The sequence below is a fragment of the Argiope bruennichi genome, chromosome 10 (genome assembly GCF_947563725.1).
Source record: "Argiope bruennichi chromosome 10, qqArgBrue1.1, whole genome shotgun sequence".
In the NCBI taxonomy this organism is placed as follows: domain Eukaryota; kingdom Metazoa; phylum Arthropoda; class Arachnida; order Araneae; family Araneidae; genus Argiope; species Argiope bruennichi.
The window spans coordinates 24,240,036-24,261,819 of NC_079160.1; the positions used below are offsets into that span (position 1 = coordinate 24,240,036).

The 21,784-nt window shown below is 30.4% G+C and overlaps 1 protein-coding gene across 1 annotated transcript in view; it reads right to left on the bottom strand.

Moving 5' to 3' along the window:
- LOC129988343 (protein O-mannosyl-transferase Tmtc3-like) overlaps positions 1-21,784 on the bottom strand; it is a 234,630-nt gene that overhangs the window by 104,454 nt on the left and 108,392 nt on the right. The window contains exons 7-8 of the mRNA XM_056096544.1: positions 16,029-16,171; positions 11,321-11,573 (exon numbers count right to left, since the gene is read on the bottom strand). Of these exons, the coding sequence (XP_055952519.1) occupies positions 11,321-11,573; positions 16,029-16,171 (396 nt within the window). The remainder of the gene's footprint in view (positions 1-11,320; positions 11,574-16,028; positions 16,172-21,784) is intronic.

The following is a 21,784-nucleotide window of genomic DNA, read 5'->3' on the forward strand; positions in this document are numbered from 1 at the left end:
GAGTTATGGATGGAAGTATGGACAGAACACGAATGAATATTGAAAGCATAATTTTAATTCACATATTTGCAATACATAAGTTATTATATTAATTAGTCAGAAGTAAAGGAGTTTTAAACATGAAAAATTTCTTTCTGTTTTATTTTCAAGTTTTATTTTTATTAATTAGTTTACAAAGAGAACCGAGAATGGTTAAATAAAAATGCAATATGTTACATCCAACCTTTAAAATTTAAAGATTTTATTACCTTTAATGTGTAAAAATTTACTTCCCAATCTATATAAAGTATTTAAACGCAAGCATTGATTATTGATGAAATTCAGTGCGCAAAGTGTCAAGGATCAGGGAGAGATTCGAAACATTGAAAGAAGGAATTGGAAATGTGGGTTTGGCTCTTATTTTTTAGATACGAGACATTTCCAAATTTTTGCTTTAATAGGGTTTTATAACATCCGGCAAGTTCGAGAAATCATGACAGAAGTAAGAGACATTATATTAAAGAAGTGTTTTAATGTTTTAAATAAAAAAAGGAATTTACTTTAAAAAAATGAATAGATATTAGAATTATCTGTAACAAAATTTCAATATCGTTCTTTTTTTTTTTTTGCTTTATACTTCAATATCATAATTTTGTTCAAAACTTACTCTAATGTTACCAAAAGTTTTATGCTATTTTTTATAAAAAAACCGAAATAAAACTGCATCGAAAAATTTTCTAAATTAATCAATAAAGATTGTTTCCTTTAATGTGCAATTAAAATTACATTTCCTATCGTTTTTCACTTTCTTTTAATTTTGTTTTGAGGCAATTAGTCAAGAAATCATTACCAGGAGCAAATTATTTCAATTAGAACCTTAACAACCTCAAAATGATAATTGTACTCTTTTTTTTTCTTAATTTTTATATTTAGAGTTAATCTGGATGAAATTATATTAATACTTTTTACATATGAAATGTCATTTGTTTAATTTATTGTCCCAAAACTTTAATAAAATCTTTCTTTACTAACCCATAAGGGGCCATGATCCCCATTTGAGGATTTTCGAATTTTACATACAACGCTCAGCGCTAAAAATATATTTGGTACACCTTGCAGCTTAATTTTATTCTATGTATATCAGTCAGTATTGTTGCGTAGTATTCTGGTTTCATGTTTCTATACAAGCAAACAGATTTGAAATTCGTTTGTAAGTTGAATGGAACAGAATTGTCATATTTGAAGCTTTATATTTTTAGTTTGGATTTTATATTATAGTGAAATACGGTACTTAAATATGTAATTTAGAGGTTAGTCATATCACTGACTCTCCGACACGTCCGAAGGCACACGGATAAATAATACTAAATGACCGGACCGCCGCAATAGCAACACTAGCAAGAACTGTGGTTGAGTCCTAAAGGCCATCACCGGCCACGGTACAACCCTTCCCGAAGGAAGTACGCCCCGTCATCGATGGGAGGAGCCAGATCCCCCGTCCTTTTTGTGTACCCTCCATGGTGGCAAGATCCAACCACTATACCGGAAGGATCTCATCCTCCTTTCGAGGTGCCCCCCGGGGGTTTAATTTAGAGGTTATAGTAACGATCTTTGACTTACTCGGTTTTTTGTTTTCATTTATCATTTTATAACGATACCCTTTTTCAAAAATATTTATATATTTTGAAAACAAAACATAATTTGAATAAAATTACATTTTTACACAACTTTTTACGCTTAGATATATAACTTATCCATCCAAAAATTTCAAAACAAAACCACAGTTAATGGGCTAAAAGTTTTATTATATCTTTGATTGTGTTTGTAAGCGGAATCTCACGTGTTTATAATAAATACAGAAAAGATTAAAGTTATTCTCTTATCAAATTTAACTTGTATAAATGTGATATGCGAGAAAATAAAAATATATTTGATATGTGTACAAGGCAGAATTCTAAGACACCTGTGAACAAGTACCTTATAATATATATAGTGTAATGTAATAGAATTTTTACAATAGATATTATCTGACAAAATTTAAGCAAAATCCTTTTATCGTTTGCAGCTTTATTTTCATAATAAAAGATTTTTCTTGTAAAAAAAATTAAGATGCACAAAATGAATCTGTCGTCTGCAATTTTAATTAAAGCGATAAAAAAATCCTGTTACATTAAAAAACGTTAATATCCTAAAATTTGTGGAAAAAGTTAAAATTTGGAAAAATGACTTTCAAAAATCATAGAAAGTTAATAACTTACAATAAGTTATAATTAGTTTTTGAAAGAATAATATAAAATTTAATTAAAAATTCTAAATGGCAACTTAAATAAATGTTTATAATATGGAATATGGTGGCATTTATTTTCAACAAAGTATTTAAACCTCCATCGACCTTTAGAGAGCAAGCAGTTAAGACTTTTTTGTAAAATAACAATATTCTAAAGAATTTTCAAGATAATGAAGATGCAAATTTTGTAAATCTGGTAAAAGAAATGCTATTTAAATATTTATAATGTGCAAGTTTTGAAAATTCGAAATTCAATTTATTAAACAATTTTTCTCGTGTTCTTGCAACCATAATACAGAGTATGCACGATAGAAATATTGCATATTAAATAAATTTATATTGCATATTGAATAAAAATTGCATATTAATATGAATGTATAAAAATGTATGTAAATTATTTTAATTAAATTGCTGTCACTTTCGTCGATATAAGAATAAACTATTAAATTTTAACAATAGAAAGCTTTTTATTTTATTCAACAACAATAAAATAAATTTGACTCATCTTAAAACATAAAATTAATCAATTTTTTAAGAAAGATATTTTGTGGAATATTTTCTTAATTAAGCCTGATTGTAATGGTATATACCATAAAAATATTCATAAAATTTATTAACTACCAAAATTTTATTAATAAGGAGTGTGTAAGCGACACACAATAAAATAATCTTTCAAATAGGCCTCTTAATGTAATACGACCATCTTCGTTTACACTCACAGCAGCTACGTTGATGTTTACTTCCTTTTAAGCAATCATTGGATTTCAGGGTCACAGTTCTTTGGATTCAATTAAGTTCGATCTTTAAACATTATCCATTGAAAAGGACAGACTCCCTATAAGGTGTCTGTGGCTTCACAGACCATAGTCAATGATTTCTAAAGGCACAAGCAAAATTTCAATCTGCTCATCGCATGTCGCTTCTATTTTTGGTTAGACGAAAGTGAAACAATTCGTACTTGGTCGTATAAAACTGTAAAGACCGCACAATTTGTTCTTCATTTATACCGCTAAACATATAATATTAATTTAACCCTTAAATGCATGAATTTTAATAAATAAATGTTGAAATCAACCGGGAAATGGGTGTAGTTAATTAGAAAAAATACAAAAAAAGCTATTTTTTTTTAATTTTCAAAAGAAAATGTATTGTACTTTGTATGTATTTCTATATGAACGTGAGCAATCACTTCTTGAGTTCTATGAATCTACTGCTTACAAAAATATAATATTCAAACATAAATAATGCCTTGCATAACATAACAACACATGAAAATTCCCGAAACAATTATTTTTAGAATTAAAAAAAAAGGACGTTGCATTTGGTAAATGACTATTGTGTGGAACCCTACCATTATAGAATTTTATGCTTCAATTCGTTTGAAAATATAAGCCAATGACCAATGCCTCTTTTCGTACACCCACAGACGGCAAAGGATGAGATGACCCTCCAAACGTTGTAGAACCGATATTGCATATTGATGTATTTTTATATCACAAAAAAAGCAACATTTTTCTTGCATAAATTTATCAGCATAAGCTTAAATATAAATAACATTCCTAATTCTTATTTCTTTTTACATAAATAATCGCAATTTGTAACACCTGTTGAAACGAAATTCTATTCAAATAGCGCGCCAACAATGAAAATTGTCACAGATAAAGAAACAAACTGTCAAAGATTCTAATTGCGTTCGTAAACGATAAAATAGCTTTAGTAAAATTAAAATAAAAAAAATCATTATACAGAGAGGTTACTACACAAAATAGTGTTACGAATCTGTAATGCTGCTTCCCAGCATAGTTGGTTCCATGGGAAGTCCCAGAGCCTGGCGACAAACTTGGCGACCATTTGGCGACTTTGATGCCAAAATAAATTATACCCGAAACATCGAGTTTTTTCCCGAACCGTCCAGTAGGAACCGAGTTACGCCTCGAACATTCCTGATTGGTTGAGAGGCTTCTAGCCCCGCCTCCTGATGCCTATAAAAGGAAGCAGTCCTGCCGCTGCCGAGTAGTCGTGGACCAGTGGAGTCGAAGAGTAGTCGGAGGCGACGGTGAAGAACTCGTCTTCCAGGGACTAACGGAGCAGCGACGTAATAGAGCTGCTGTGTATACTGTTGTATGCAGCATGCCTCGGCTGAAGATAATCGTCTTCTGTGCTGTATATAGTTGTCGTCTTTGTGCTGCCCTGCGTGTAAATAAACGTCGTTGATTTACTTTCTACTGCAGCCTGGTGATTGAGCGTTCTGCACACCATATAACTCCGACTATCCAAACGAACCCCGGAAATTTAGTAACAATGGATAGGAGGTTTTAAATCTACGATGCAAATCTACATCGCCGTACATTTAAGGGTTAGATTAATTTTATTATTGTTTTAAATCCCCTATAAAAACTTATGATCATTCTCTATTGAACGATACCTGTAAATCGTGCCACACCGATTTATCAAATTACATGTTTATAATAGTATAACAATTCAATTGCATAAATAATGTTAAAGTCCAATGTAATAGCATCACTAATATAACTGCAAAAAAAAGGAAGGATGCAGTATCAGCAATAAACCTTTGGAGTACGCAATTGAAGTACAGGAGGTCTTCAATCCATTGTGTTCCTTGACTTCTGTGAAATTTGTATTTCTATTTATTTTCTCCCTCCCTTTTTTTTTTTTTCTTTTGTCATTTAGAATTTCCATGAACATGGCATTCCCATGTTCTATTACAAATACAATTTGTTTATGTTTGCCTGAACATGAATAAGGTATTTCCTAAAATTTTATAAATATCCATCATATGCTTCTTACCATTTCTTAGATTTTAATTGCGAAAAATCAAGCTAACTTACTTTGATATATGTGACATCCCTTTCAGTATAACCAGACGAAATAGATTATCTTCTTTTAATTACTACAATCGAAACTGAAATATACATGAAATGCTGTCAAACTACAGCAACTGCTAAATCAATCTATTTTCGAATGTCAAATCCAATATGCATGAAAATGCATCCAGCTGTCACACCACCTGTTACGATTCTAGTTTATATCCATTATATATATTCCGCAGTATATCGTAGAATGTGATTAGAGCTGGCAATAATTGAGGGATGCTCCATTGGACGTGCAGTAAATTATGGCGAGAACCCAGCCTTACTGAAGTCGTTTATCATATATTACTAATATTAGATTGGGAACATACTTAGACGGGCGATATTATAAGTCAGCTATTTCTCGGGTGAAATATGTTATAGAGCGAGAACAATACGACAGTCAATGAATTAATTCTAATTAGATAAAATTAAATGCATAGAGAAGATTGAAACTCCTTACATTATTCTATATTGATATTTATAAAACAGGAATCAAGAGAAACCCTTATATTACTCGGCATATTAGAGCACGTGATGAATCTAGATCATTTAAAGCCATTATTACTCAATACAAAATGTTATAAAGATTTTAAAGTATTGTTACGAAATTTCCAGGGTTCGTTTGGATAGTGGGAGTTATATGGTGTGGAGAATGCTCAATCAGCAGGTGGCAATAGAAAAAGGAACAACGTCGTTTATTTACACGCAGACACAAAGGACAGCACAAAGACGACAACTATATACAGCACAGAAGACGATTATCTTCAGCCGAGACGTGCAGCATACAACAAGACTCTACTGCAGACAGTAGCGCACAGCTTAGTTCAGCACTAGCTTAACACCGTCGCTGCACCGCTTATCCCTGGAAGACCAGTTCTTCTCCGTCGCTTCCGACTACGCCTGGTTCACGACGACCACTACTCTTTCGCTTCCGACTCCTCTTCGACTCCACTGGTTCGCGACTCAATTCACCGTCCACTCCCTGGCAGCTGCAGCTCCTTTTATAGGTCTTAGGAGGCGGGGCTAAAAGCCTCTCAACCAATAAAGAACGTTCGAGGCGTATTTCCGTTCCTACTGAACGGATCGGGAAAATTCTCAATGTTTCGGGTCGCTTCCGACTACGCCTGGTTCACGACGACCTCTACTCTTTCGCTTCCGACTCCTCTTCGACTCCACTGGTTCGCGACTCAATTCACCGTCGACTCCCCGGCAGCTGCAGCCCCTTTTTATAGGTCTTAAGAGGCGGGGCTAAAAGCCTCTCAACCAATCAGGAACGTTCGAGGCGTATTTCCGTTCCTACTGAACGGATCGGGAAAATTCTCAATGTTTGGGTATAGTCTATTTTGGCGCCAAAGTCGCCAAATTTGTCGCCAAGCTCTGGAATCTAATATGGAACCAGCTATGCTGGGAAGCGGCATTACAGATTCGTAACAGTATAAAATATCCTGCATGATTTCTTTTGGAATGAAATTATAAATTTTAAATTCTTGTTCTTCGAAGAGTTTCAAATAAAACTTCTTTGATACTTCAATCAATAATAAAGAACTTGTGGATTAAATCCTATTTAAAAATATTTTTATAGAAATGGTAATTATGCCATTTACTATATCAAGCTGTAAGCTAAAAAAATTTGAAAGACATGCAATTTTTAATTACAAAAATATCGATATGTATTTCATTTAAATTTATATAATCAATCTTTTTTTCTGCCAGGTGTGTTGTTTCTTATGAAATAAATTTCTTATTAAAAATTCTTATGAAATAAATTTGTTTCTTACGAAATAAAGTTTTTTTTTTTCTGGTTATTATCGGAGAAATTTTAAATTGATGTTATTTGCAAAGTTTCAAATACATCTATTTAAAACAATTCATAAAATTATTTAAAAATATTATGGACTAAATCCTATTTAGACATACTTTTATAAAAACAGTAATTACACATTTTACTATATTCAGTTGTAAGCTAAAACAGTTTGATGTGTATGCCACTTTTCATTACTAAAATATCGATGTGCATTTCTTTTAAATTTGTGTAACCAACCTCTTCTTTTTTGCGCCAGTTTTTAGTTTCATTTAAAATAGATTTTTTTTGTTTGAAAAACAGAATATTTTTCTAATCGCTATCGTTCTATTCCTTGAAAAATTAACAAAGCTTGAATTTTTAAATTTTACTTTTTCGAACAAATTGAATACATGGAAATTTCAATGCACATAAATACATTTTGTTCACTTTTCATCATTTTCTGACTGAAAAGTAGAAATCGTAATTTTTGAAATATTTTGCTGAATAAATTTTAAAATTCAAATACAATTTAAACGAATTTATGCGCAGAAAATTTATTTTCAAAATTGTTGATACTGTACTTATCGGAGTTTTATACTTTTTCGTGCGTTTGTATTTTTCATCTTTTTTTTTGTCTTTTAATATGCTGTTAAACGAAATTGTATCTACTTTAAGGTTTCCAGATAGGGAACATATTGAACAATAAGAAATCTGAACAAAATTTAGATCAAACATTCCATTTAAATTAGGAAAGGAAGGCGTCATCTAATTTCATAGCATCTTGTAACAGTCGAGAACAACAATTGTGCATTATTCTTCGCAAATGTTCATTGATTTTTCTTAAACAATTTTGGCTGACGCTAAAATTTCTATATCAGTTAAAAGATAATGAAGCAGTTTTTTTTATATAATTTATATTCTATCTGAAGAATGAACTCTTTGTCCCTTTTTGACTGCAATTTTTAGTTAAAAATTTTTATTCCATACACAAAAATTTTATTCGATATATAGAAATCTTCTTTCTAGGGAAAATCCAAGGTAACTGAAAAATTTACTATCTAAAGATTTAAGATGTATAAAAATTCTATTTTTGGGATTTCCGCTGTATTTTTATACTAAAAACAGGATTAGAGAATATCAAAGCATTCTTAATGGGAGAGGGTATATTTGAAGTCCTTTTACACCCTTTATGGATTTATTCGCCATTTTATATAAATTCTAAATGGATAAAATTGAATAACTTTTAATGAAATAAATTCAGCAATTTATTATAATATTAAATATGCCATAAATGAATGAATTTCGAATTTCCTTTTGAAAGCTAACAATTCATTATAAATATGCGAGAAATTTACATATCTTACATTCTGCAATTAATAAATGCAACTTCACAAAACTATTTCTCTTTCCAATAAGGTTTAAACTTAGGAAAATTGGATCCATCAATTCTCATCATTTCTAAACAGATTTCATTAAAACCATCTGCAATTCCAAACGAGGGCTACTTACGCCAACAGATAGAATCCTTATTCTTCAATGCAAACCCATATTAGATCAAATCCATCCAAGCATTAAATGCTTATTAGTCTCACTAATAAGCATTTAATGTTTCCAGAAAGAATTTTTAATCTGGCTACGGCATATTGATTGACATTCTGCCAATGCTGGCTTTAGGCCTGACACGGAATCCAGAAAACTGTTGTTAACTTTCCGTACCACGGCCAACACTGTCAAAACAATTAAAATTAATGATGCAGCGTCTCCTACGCCCGCCGCACTGAAAACGTTAATCGTTTGTTGGGTAATGATGTACGGCATGTACCCCCATAAACCGATTATTGCATCAGAGATTGCTCCACAAAACGGTGCATGAAGGATTTAGCGGTCTCTTCAAAACAAGTTTTCTTCAAGATCGCATGTTTAACTTTATGCTTACCAAGTATTACTATAAAATGGATTGTATGAATATTCAATTAAATAAATATTATATAACTATATTAGCATTAGTTAGTAGATGTACCCATTTCACGGAAATAATTAATTCAAGAACATTCTATATCTTTCACTGGGTCTATAATGGCTCGGATATATTCAAAAATTTCAAAAGTTTTCAAATACTTTTATTTAACTTGATTTATTTCAGGATTGGAAAGATGGAATTTTCTAATCGATTCTTCTGTCACTTCTTGATATACTAGAAACTTTAAATTCTTTATGCTTTTGTGTGCTTGAGGGAACTATGCTAGTTTAATAACTTTAGAACTTAATTATTAATCACTTAATACAATTAAATGCTTATTTCCTACAATTGACATTACATAGAAGTGTATCTGAGAAAAATTAATGTTAAGATTTCATACAATTCATAATATAAAATTATAAATTAAGAAATAGAAAGAAAAATGATTAAATTAAATGTTATTTTTTGGTAGGCTGATAAAAATGTGTTTTTAGAAAATACTTTTAATTTATTCATCGAATATTTTTAAAAATCCAGGTTTTAGAAGTGCATAAAATAAGGTGGAGTGGGGAAAAAAAATCTATTTTTCGAATGTTGAATTCTAACAGAGTCAAAAATTGCATCTTTACATCCTGTCTAGAGGGAAAAAAAATTGAAAAAACATTTAGCAATGAATCAGTTTCCTCATAAAAGTTCTTGGTTTTTAATAGTCTCAAACATTATTTTAATTTCATAATGAAAGAAAAATTGTATTTAAAAATCATGCCCTACGCTTTAAACGCACAAATTTAGAATTTAAATGAAAAGTTTAATCATTTTTCAAATATATGCTGTATTTTATTAAATAACACGCTATGTGACCAAAAAAACATAGTAAAAATGTATTAAATATTATCTTAATATGTAAACCATAATGTATATTTAAATTGCGATAAAGAACATGCTTTTTTCAGCAAAGCATAATATATCGGAGACTAAAACGTAAGAAACACATAATTGAGATTCTTTGGCCGAGTGAGCGACATGCCAGGGCTTTAAGGTGGTGGTAAGACCTGTAGTGAAATAACAAGTGTAAAGCGAAGTAGTCAAAAACTATGTTGACATTAATGAATTGGGTATTATAAAGTTGAAATTAATATTCAATATTCATTGCACTGGTTTATTTACTCGCTTCATTTAAATGAGAAACATCTATAAGAATTCTTGGATTTAGAGACAAAGGGGCCAGTTGCGAGATAATGCTCGTTATTAATTTCGAAACGAGTGAATAAAATAACATTGAATTTATTAAAGACTAATTTCCGAACTCAATCAAATAGGTCTATGTACTACAAATCTAACTGAGAAAGATCATAGACCTATCAACCATACCTGTTGGTCAGAATGTGTGAATCGGGTTTAAAGCTTGTTTATTTCCGACACAAGTCCAACAAACCAATTCAAGGTTATTATAAATTACCAGTTTATTATCCTAGATTATTAACCATTTCGGCTGTTAAATGATTAATAAAAGAGACATTTCTTAAAATATCTAGTTCGAAATTATAAAATATCAGACTGTGGCTGTAACACCACAGCCCGATATCATATAATTTCGAAGGCCCTAATCAAATTTTGATAATTATAAAGCTCTAAACATATTTTGAACTCTTTTTAAGCATTAGAATACTAACTTGATGATATTAAGAGAGTCATGTGTTCTGTGATTGTAAGAATTTCCTTTCTTTCTTTTTTTCAGAAAAAATATTGGTGATGAAATTAGAAGATATGAGCCAACAGGGAGACATGAAAAGGTTGAATTATTGAAAAGTACAAAAGGCAAGAAATCAAAGTTCAAAATATAAAAAAACTTTTAAGACTCTGACAAAGAATTTTTGATGCCATAAACTAAGTTGAGTTGATATATTGGATTAAATCTAATTTATCAGCCTTTCCATTAATTAAAAGATTGTTAAAAGGGATTGTTTCGTACGTTCTGAAAGATAAACCTTTTGAGTTTTATTTTTTTTTAATTTCCCATTTTATATCCGAACTGATAAAAGATGCTTTGACATTCATTCTTTAGAAAAAATGAGCACAGTTTAAAATTCCAAGATTTATCCTGAACTACCATTCATGCAGATTTCCTTTAATGTATTTCAAAAGTAAATCAAATTTAGCTTCTTTGGAACTCCAATTAACTAAGTATTAATCAAAAATCATTTAGAACAGAATGAAATTGTTAAAACCACATTTAAAACCAAAGCCTATTGTTTGATTTCTATAATGAAGTTGAAATTACTTAGTTTCGAAGCCTGGCCAAGGCAACAACGGAATTTTCTAGAATTTGTGAGATAACCTTATCAGGTCATTAATTGTGTCTACATACCCAACTTGGAAAGCAATAGCAAGCTGATAATATAAAGTAGAAGTTAAATCGCAACTCTGATATTACTCACCATTAACAATATCCTTGAACGCACATCATCCACCCAAACAGCATTCCACAGAACTGCAAATAACGTGACATACACAGCCAAGGTAGCTAAATTCCTTGGGTCACTCCACGTTCGAACCAGAGGTACGCTGCCCATAGTCCAGTCGCAACAGAGGTCAGCAGGACACAGAAGCAACCAACTATTCAGAGCAATCAGATAATTGAAGGTCAGCTGACGACTGGGCGTTTCTGCAGCTGCTGCTGGATTGTCAAATCTGGCAAAAAAATCAATTTTTTTTACTATCGAAAGTTGAATATATGTTGTTGATTTATATTATTCCGGTTTTATATATATATATATATTTCAAATTTTAAAATAAAAATTTTAAAGACTATTTACATTCAATAATTCGATGCAGGTATATGAAGATGGTGTTTGCCCTTTAAATACTTTCTTATTTGCATTTTTTAATTTATATTTCATTGTCTCTTGAAATTATGCTAACAATTCTATATCGGTAATTTTTCTGTGAATTGACTTTGTGCAAATGAGTTTAATTACATTTAATATTTCAGATTTATATTTCAACTCTACAAAAATATGAAACACTTTAAAGGAAAAAAATACTTTACTCTGTTTAATTATTTAAGAAGCCAATGATATAAACTAAACGAAAAAAAATTCCAAAAAAATTCCTTTTTAACCCTTTAAAAGGCCATTTTTTTCTAGTCTCAATATATTAAAATATTTCTAGGATTTAGATGAGCTTAAGAAAAGTGATTCATTTAACTTGATAAATTTGATTAATTAGTTAATTTGTTTAATTAATAATTAAGTAACAAATCAAGACACATCATTTTGTGTAACATAAGGAACTGAAGCATCTAAGTTTCTGTCTTATTGAAAAATTTGTCAGAACTAATGCCAACCTACATTACTTCATGCAAAGATTGATTAATTTGGTGGGAAGCATACTTCTCATGGCCCTAGAAAGGGTTAAAAAAACATTCCTTACTTTGTCTGTTACTCAAATCGAAGAAAATGTTATAATCTGAGCTACAAAAAAAATTAAATTTTGCTTTACAGAAATTCACCACGTTTCATTTTGTCTTAAATATTAATGCTTCTATATACAGCTGCAATACTAAAAATGATTTTTGGGTCACTTTAAAGTTCTGTGATCAATAACAAAAGCTCAGAACCTTTCCTCATCTATTATTTAACAACCTCAGTACGTGGTAAGCGTGAACTGAAAATAAATTCTAACTAAGAGATTACGTTCCGATAGATCAATAAAATCCACATCTCTAAAACAAAAACAAAAAATGAACTAATCTCAGCTAATGGCATTTGCGAGAATAGACTTACTTTCTCATTTAGAGGAGGAACGTTTATGTGAGCTGTTGAGCAATAAATGTTAAATGACCATTTGTGGTTCATCATTAGTAGAATTCTAATTGACTTTTAATGAGAATGCACAGTTCTGATAGCATTTAAAATAGCTCATTATTTCTTAGTTTTGATAACATGCACATAGATCCAATAACATAATATTCCTTTCTTTTTTTAAGTTATGAATGGTTTTTATGAAGTTCTAACCACACTGTTAACATTGTTAAAGGATCATTCTGCTTTCACAAACTCATTCCCGGCTCACATTTGTCTCTCTATACTATTGATCATGTCGTGTTCGCGTACCACGGAAAGGGGGTGCAGTAGCTTCTGAGGGTAAGGACCCCTGAGCACCCGAGGGCAGAAGTCTGACTTCTAGCTCATATGAAGATGAAACTCTGACATTCGCTTGCACAACCCCTTTTTACAGGGGGGGGGGCGCATTCACACACCTCACAGATAGAACACAGATGAAGAACAATCATGCCCGAACTGGGATTCGAACCCAGGACGCCCAGATCATGGGGAAGATGCACTACCCCTATGCAAGGGCACCGGCCTCTATACTACTGAATCTCTGAATTCCTATCAAAGGAAACCACTGAATTCATGTGCAATGTTTCAAGTAAAGTAATATGATATTATTTATTCTAAAAAACTATCAATAGCATCAAAATAAATAAGTTTCAGAATTTAAAAATACTGGAATACCAGAAAATATTTATTGATTTAACAACGTTAGGTGTATTGTGATACAACTTGCAGAATCTCTCAATCAAACAATATCTCAAAATCATAATTTACCAGAATCCTTAGGTTGCCGGATGTTTGGGATATTAGAACGAGGCACATTAGAAAGAAAAATGAATTCTTGATGTGTTTGAAAGTGTAATTTTTGCCATTGGGAGAAAATCGTAGCTATTGGAGACGTTGGCAGAAAGTCAAATCATGGTTTTATATGCGTAATAAGGAGAATCGAAGAGCATCTCTCGCCATAATGGCTTGTCGCGGCAGCATATCAAGAAAAGCCACTAATCTGCGATAGGTAAAAGATACTTACGGCATTCGTCCTGGGCCCGATTCTGCCTACATCTTCTTCATGTCTATATTAACCGATTACAAAGAATTATGATGATAATATTTAGAAGACTATGAATTGGTTTCTACGTCTCCAAAAGAGCGAAATCGTTTTGGACGACTGGAGGAGATTGGACATATTAAATTATATGGCAAGAACAGAAGAAATGTATGGCAAGAACAATGCATTTGAACTTGCGGTTTAGCACAAATTGCCCCCAAATTATCTTCACTGACATATCAAGAATCTGTTTGAAACTATTTAATCGTCATGAGTTCATATATAGAGAATGTAGAATGAAAAATAATTCTAATATTGTGTGCTTGTTGCGTACCAAAATGGAAATTTTGAGCTGATATGTTTGGGCAGATGTAAGCTCAGCGAATCTCCCAAATGACGAATCCATGGATCCGAGAATAATTTGTTACGTTGGTTGTATAATAGCTGGCAGATAGTAAGTCAACCATCCAAATAAATATTTAATGGATAAATGTTTCCTAAAAGATATTTTGACTTTCCGATTTGCTGTATACTACAGCTTATGGTTAGATGTTCAATGAAACGGTTGATTCTCGGGTCCACGGACTATCCTAGTTGAAGATTGCTTTTTAGAACAGGATATCTAGTGTGTGGAGTTACTAATATGTCCGTACTATGTAAATCAAAGAATATATGAGGCAATCTATAAAAACGGATAGCTGCTCGACCAGAGCATCCTTTGACCATTCGACATCCAGAGAGGGACATTGGGATAGATAAATGAAAAAGAGGATTACAGAATTTGCAGAACCACTTTGTGAACTCTACGTCAAGCCGATGTTTAGGCGCTTGGGCTCTTAGGAGAGAGAACTCGTCAAAAATGAAGCATAAAACTCAATGGAAAACTTTTTAATTAATTCTTTCCTTCCAAATAATGAAACTATTAAAATCACTATAAATGCTTGAGACAGCAATTAGCTATTGAAGTGAATAATATTATCAACAGATTTTTTTAGTAACATATGCTTATACGGAAACAAAGAAACAATAATTATCATACCATGCCTATCAGCAAAAGATGATTAAAGCATAAATATTTCTTCGAAAAGGAGTGATCCTTTAATTTTTAATTATGTATTTATGTTATATGTGTATAGATAAAACTTAAAAATTTATGTACAGAATGTTTGCTTGGGTACCGCCTCTATTAATTAAAATAAAAAATGAATCTGTATCTATAAATTTAATCTTTTAAACATATTTGAATTAATTCATAATACATCCTGTTAATGATCTATAACGGCTAATGATTCAGCCTTTTGACAGTAACTGCTGTGGAATGGTGACAAGTAAAAGTCTCCAAAGATTGGGTCCAACAAATGAAAAGTTTAAATCAAGTAATTTAGTAAGAGGAAATAAAACGAAACACATGACGAACTAATAGTAAATACATAGACGGTGATTACAGGACCTGAGATCACCACCATTACAAACATAATAATACGTATTTATATCACATCTTAGTTTTTATATTTGCATATTAGCTACTGTTATCGAGTTTAGATAAATGTCAGACACGATACCGATTAAATAGCTAAATGTTTAATGTCACGTGAAGTGATTTATTCATACCAATGGCGCACAATAGCAGGTTCAAAATGCATTGCATCATTTTAGAATAAAGTACGAGAGAAAAGAATTTGGGATTTAAAATTATGAAATAACCTTAATGCCTAAATTTCCCAACACATCCATTAATTTAACAATTATCATAATTGCAGTAGCTTAACACCTATTATAAAACCAAAGTAATTCTGAATATTTTAATTAATAAAATTTTATGAATATGAATGTGGTATTATATTTATCGAAATTAGCATTCCACTGAGCTTTCATAATCCTTACCGAGCTGATTTTAATTCATTATTCTATTATAAAATCTGTAATCTTTATTCAAACCTTACGAATTTTTATATTACGATGCGGTTTTGCGTCAAGTTCATGATGCAATCTTTATCTTGGATAAGGGCAAGCAACGAAGTTCCGCTTGAGAAACATTCACTCCTCATTTTGAAGGGTTCCAAAATGGAATTTTGTGGATTGCCAAACTAACCGAGTTAGCTCTGGAAAAAGCATTGACGATAGCACAATAGGGAGTATTTATTTGATATTCCAACTAAAGTTTTTTTTGTCCAAATAACGAGAGAGATGTATTTATCTTTTCCTCTAAAGCTTTACATCTTTTGACACTCATAATAAAATAATTCATTTGGTACTTACTTTGTGAAAACAGGTAACTGGACACTCATCACTTTCAACCGGACTGCCAATAGAAATAAGGCCCAAGACAACAAGATTCCTATCCTTCGCCCGGCTTCCTTTAGACGTCCTTTACCAGATTTGAAAAGATCCGGTAATCGTAGCTACAAATTAATTACTTTTGTTGTTATATGCTGTCATTTTTAAAAGTAATATTTCTTTAAACATTATATACATTAAAATGCTTTAATAAAATAAGAAGAAAATTGAATATAACTGAATGAAATAAGATGAAGCAAATTACTTATAATTTTGAGACAGCTTCAAAAGAATTTCACCATACAATAAGTCAATGGCTAATCAAAAATCTCATTCAAATTATTAAAGGTATATTTGTTAATCTATAGTGCATTCACCATTGCTTGTAAGGCACATTGACTTATTCTTCTATATTGAATCAATTCCGGGATATTGATTCTTTAACACCTTAATAGCCAAATCTGCTTTGGCATCCTTTCCGCCCAACCGGCTATATCTGATTTCTTTGATATACTGACAACCAGAAATTTATGCAAAAGTGCTTGCATATAATTGAATTGCATATTCAATTGCAATTCAATTACGTATTCAATTGTGTATCAATTGCATTATCAATGAATTGCATATTCAATTGCGTGAATATAATTTTTAATTGCATATTCTCAGTCAATAATAACTAATAAAACCTGAAGGAAAATTATATCGTTACCAATATCAGTAATATCACTTATCAGTGACTAATATGGCCTGAACTATAATCACAAAGTCAATCACTGATGATTGACACTGTCCTTTCCGCCCAACCGGCTACATCTGATTTCTTTTATATATTGACAACCAGAGATCTATGCCAAAGTGCGAAAAGACTGCATGCATTTAGATGCATTATTTTATTATCTACATATTAAATTTATTAGGAGAATATAATTTTTAATTGCATAACTCAGTCAACCTGAAGGAAAATTATATCGTTTATCAACAGTGACTAATATATCCTGAACGAAAATCACAAAGTCAATCACTGATGACTGACGCGGTCCCGACAGAAGGTTCAGTTCAGTCATCGATGATTAAACATGACGCTTGACGTTGCAATTAAATCAATATTTTTATACAATTATCTCCTAAACTTTAAAATCACATATCCACATACCACTAGTGTTTGGATTCATGTCAAAAACTGTATTATGATTTGTTAGATTAGTTAAATTAATGTTTATTTTAGAGATAAACAAAGGCTATGTAGGGATTTTAATTGTAGTCAGTACTATATGATTCAACATTTCCATATGAATTGCTGCAATTCCTCTAGAGAAGGGGGGGGGGGTGATCCACGATAGAACTAACAAATATTAATAAAATCTTTAAGGTTTTTTTATCAAAGACTTTCGGATACACTTCCTCTCTGGTTTCTAATCTGAGGTTATTGTTACAATGTCTTTTTATTGCTTGCGATAACATCCTGATAATACAGCGAGTTCGCAAATTGTACAGACTAAGTCAAAGGATACCGACGTGCTCTGGTTGGTTTAAGCCTTGGCATCCTTTTGGCAATGTTTTGCACTCATAATAGTGTAGTTTTCGCTTATTCGGCTCAAACCTTGTACCTTTCATTAGTTTTATGGAAGATACGAGTGAATATCTACACGATCTAATTTTTATTAATATAATTGTTTTCTCTAAATATTACTAGTAATACTACTAATATTAATTAATAATAATAATAATAAATATTACTAATAATACTAGCAATACAAGTAACTAATGTTGTATATACGCAGAAGTATAAAAACTAAATGAAAGTAATTACTCAACATATGATGCAGCAATTAAATAATTCTTATTTTTCTATAATTTTCGTGCCTTTATTAGATATTTTATGCAGTCATTGAAATTTGTTGATGAACGTTTGTTACTTTCCCATCAACTACATATGGGGAGATGATTACTTAATGCCCAAAAAATATAAATATGTAAGCTTTAACAGAATATATGATTTCGTAGCTAATTTTTTTAGTTATATGAAAATAATATTAAGAATTTTAATAAATGATTCATGAAAATAATATTAAGAATTTTAATAAATGATTCATGAAAATAATATTAAGAATTTTAATAAATGATTCATGAAAATAATATTAATATTTTTAATAAATTGTAATTTTTATATTTCCTGAATTTAGGTTTCAGGATTTGATCTTTTCTGCTGTACATGTGTTCCAGATAAATATTACATGTAAACCGTAAAAAATAAGAGGGGAGATAAATTCACAAATTTTATTTATTTTTATAAAAATATATTTCGGTATGGCATCTTTTTGGCAAAACATTGCTAAAAAGATGCCAAGGCTTAAACCAATCAGAGCACGTCGGTATCCTTTGCCATAGACTTAGTCTGTACAATTTGCGAACTCGCGATAATACAATGTTGATGCCTTTTACTATTGGTAATTTTATTGAATAATTGCCAACACCATCAAATTAGTCCCTAAATCGATAAGGCACATTGAAACCCATGAAAAGAGTTAAATATACATAACAAAAATAACGAATAATTTACAATTAAAAACAATTCGTAAATTTAATGACGAACTTAAATAGATATTCACTTTTACTTGCAGCGTTTCCAAAACGCTCTGACAAAACTCATACTCTAGGCATTGGATTTAGATGACGAAATACGGCCTTAAAGCTCTTTGCAGTCCCCGACTTATAGCCTAGATTTAAATGCAACGGAGTTTGCATAGAAATTTCATTTGAAATTCTACTATTCTGTACTGTTTAAAGCGTCTTTCAAACCAACATCCGTTTAAGTTCTGTCGCAGATGAGATATGCCAGACAGGTCGATGCCGCTCCACTGAATGTTTGTAAACAGACGGTAGCATTATTAAGTCCCATGAATTGGATCAGACGCCCGATGTATAAACCGCTGAACTAAATCTACGATTTTGTCAAAGTTGTATAGATTTAGACTTAGAGAGATATTTATCTGCACCTCCTGCATTTCATGTTTATTATGAGATATATGTATTCTAGGATTTGTTCCATTTTTTTAAATAGCATGTAAATCAGTTAAAATTTAAATGAAATATTTCAAATGCTTCTTAAAAATATTGCAATAAAACTGCGATTTAAAAAATAAAATAAAAACAAATTTGTTAAAATATGGGATTTTTATATCAGTTCAAACATATATTAATATAGTCTATATATAATACATATAATAAGATATAATTGTCTATAGATCAATTTTTAAATCACAAATATTTAAAAAAAATATCATTTAATCCATTCATTATTTTTTTTCTCTAGAGATGCTCTAAATTAAAGAAAACTACACCATTTTATTTTAAGTTTTGAACTCGATTTTCTGAATGTATTAAATCAAATGAATCAAAACATAGAAAATAATAAGCAAGTAATCGAATTGTTTCTATTGGAACTCAATAGCAAATTTAATTTAAAAAATTCTAATTACTTAAAAAAATTTAATTATTTTCCTTTTAACCTGATAACAGATAATTTATTACTGCAACATAAACATCTAATTGTAAAGTTATAAAATATAAATATTCTCAAATCAGTATGAATTCAAATCAAGTATACAATCACAAAAACAAAACAGTCTAAATGGAAGATTCTGTTTTAAATATAGCCAAAAATTCCGAGATATATCATAAAATTTCGGAAATTCCAGATCCGCATAATGCAAATTTCTTGGATTTCTCGAATTTTTTAAAAAAATATGTCAGTCGGAAATGGGTTATATGGGCGATATTTTCACAAAATGTTGAAAATGCTTGAATATAAATAATCTGAAAGTTATATAAATATTATTGCTTTCAATTACGGAAAATGCAAAATAAAATTTATCAAGTCCGAAGATGTCTTAATTTTTTCATTTTCAAAGATTCAGAAAATGAATTTTTGAATAGCTGGAAAGGTTACTAATCAGTTATCCGTTGTTTTATTGCTAGCACATTTTTATCACCAATATCAATCGATATATTTTCTTAAATGAAAAGCAATTACTTACCTTTAAATACTATATATTTAAATACCTCAAATGAGTTTTTTAGGAATCTTGGATTTCCATTTAAAATGTCTTGATATATTACGAATACAATTTCTATATACCGAACAAATATTTTGTCGTAAGAAAACTGCAATCAAAAAGTGCTCATAAAAAGAATATAAATAAAAAAACGTTTCTCTAATTCTTATTACAGTAGAAATTGAAAGAACGGAAAGTTTATTATGAAGATTTTTTACTATAAAAAGCAACAAGTACTTTTAGGTGAATGTATATTATTCATAGCTTCTGTTCAACGAAATTCAGGTTGAATTGGAAATGAATTTTTTTTCCTGTTCAACTTAATTTTAAATTTCTTACATAAAAAATGAATTTTATACAAAAGTTTTTGTGAGAGAAATAGAGGTTTAAGCTTAATAAAAACGTTGAAAGCAGGATGAAACAAAAAAATAAAAAATAAAATACGCAACAGAAAATGTATGATATGTGTGTACGTACAATATAAATAATTTTGAAAAATCGAATGAATTTATCATAATCTTTCAATATTTTTGAGTAATTCGGCTTATCATACAGTAAATAATTTGCAAATTAAGTACACATCTGTGCATTTTTTAATTAAATTTCTCTCAAAGAAGATTTGATAAATTATAAAACAAAATTTAATAGCGCATGGATGTTTTTACTATAGGGAGTTTACAATGAAAAAACTTACAATATAAACTCTGTATATGGAAATTTATGTGTTTTAAATTGTATTTCCAAGAACCTTCAAGTTTGGTACACTATATTTTTTCAACTTAATAAACCCTCATTATTACTTAAAAAAATAAGAATGCAGAAATATTTCGAATTTAAATACCATTGTCTCATGAAAGGCAAATTATGCAGGCTATTAAAATAACACGCTTATAAGTTTTGCCATAACTTGATGAAAGAATCATGAACATAAAGCTATGCATTAAAAATTTAATAGAAAGAAAACACAGCCAATATTCCCATTTAACAATTGGCCTTCGAAGGCAACTAAGAATTGATATTTGCAAATATTTATAATAAGCAGAAAGTATTGGTATAACGTCGTTGAAATTTCAATCTAAACGGCAAATACCCGCTATCTGTAGAAAATTAATAATACGGTAAAGGTTTAAAACTGTTTAATGTTCAGTGAAGAATTTTGGAAGAATGTCGTAATTTCTAAGTCTCTAATGATTTGATTAGTAACTTTTGTTAAAATGCTTTGTGCGAAAAGCATTCACGGGCGTCTTTGTCTTATACAAACATTTGGGAAAGAGGTTATCCGTTTACTTTTCTAATGAGTTCTTTATTTATTAATTCGTGTATTTGAGTTTCCTCTTAACTTTTCTATGCTTCGTGTAAAACTTTATAAACATTTAGAAGACATTGCAGTAAGTTACTTTTTTTAATCTAAGTGAGATCTTTTCTGATTAAAGCTTGATTTAGTTTTCGTTGCAGAGAATAGTTAGCACTAGAAGTGAGTAAACTGCTGACAAATACGGATATTTCTCTTTAAAAATCCTTTCCTCTTTGATAATTAATTAGAATACGTCTTACCTTATTTGAACTGGAAAGTCTTCTGAGTACTATTCCAACAAAGTAAGCATTCGGGATAGTGTTATGTATTTGCTAGGATTCCTCATTCAGTTTTCAGCTAAAATCTAATTAAATATTACGTGCTTTTAT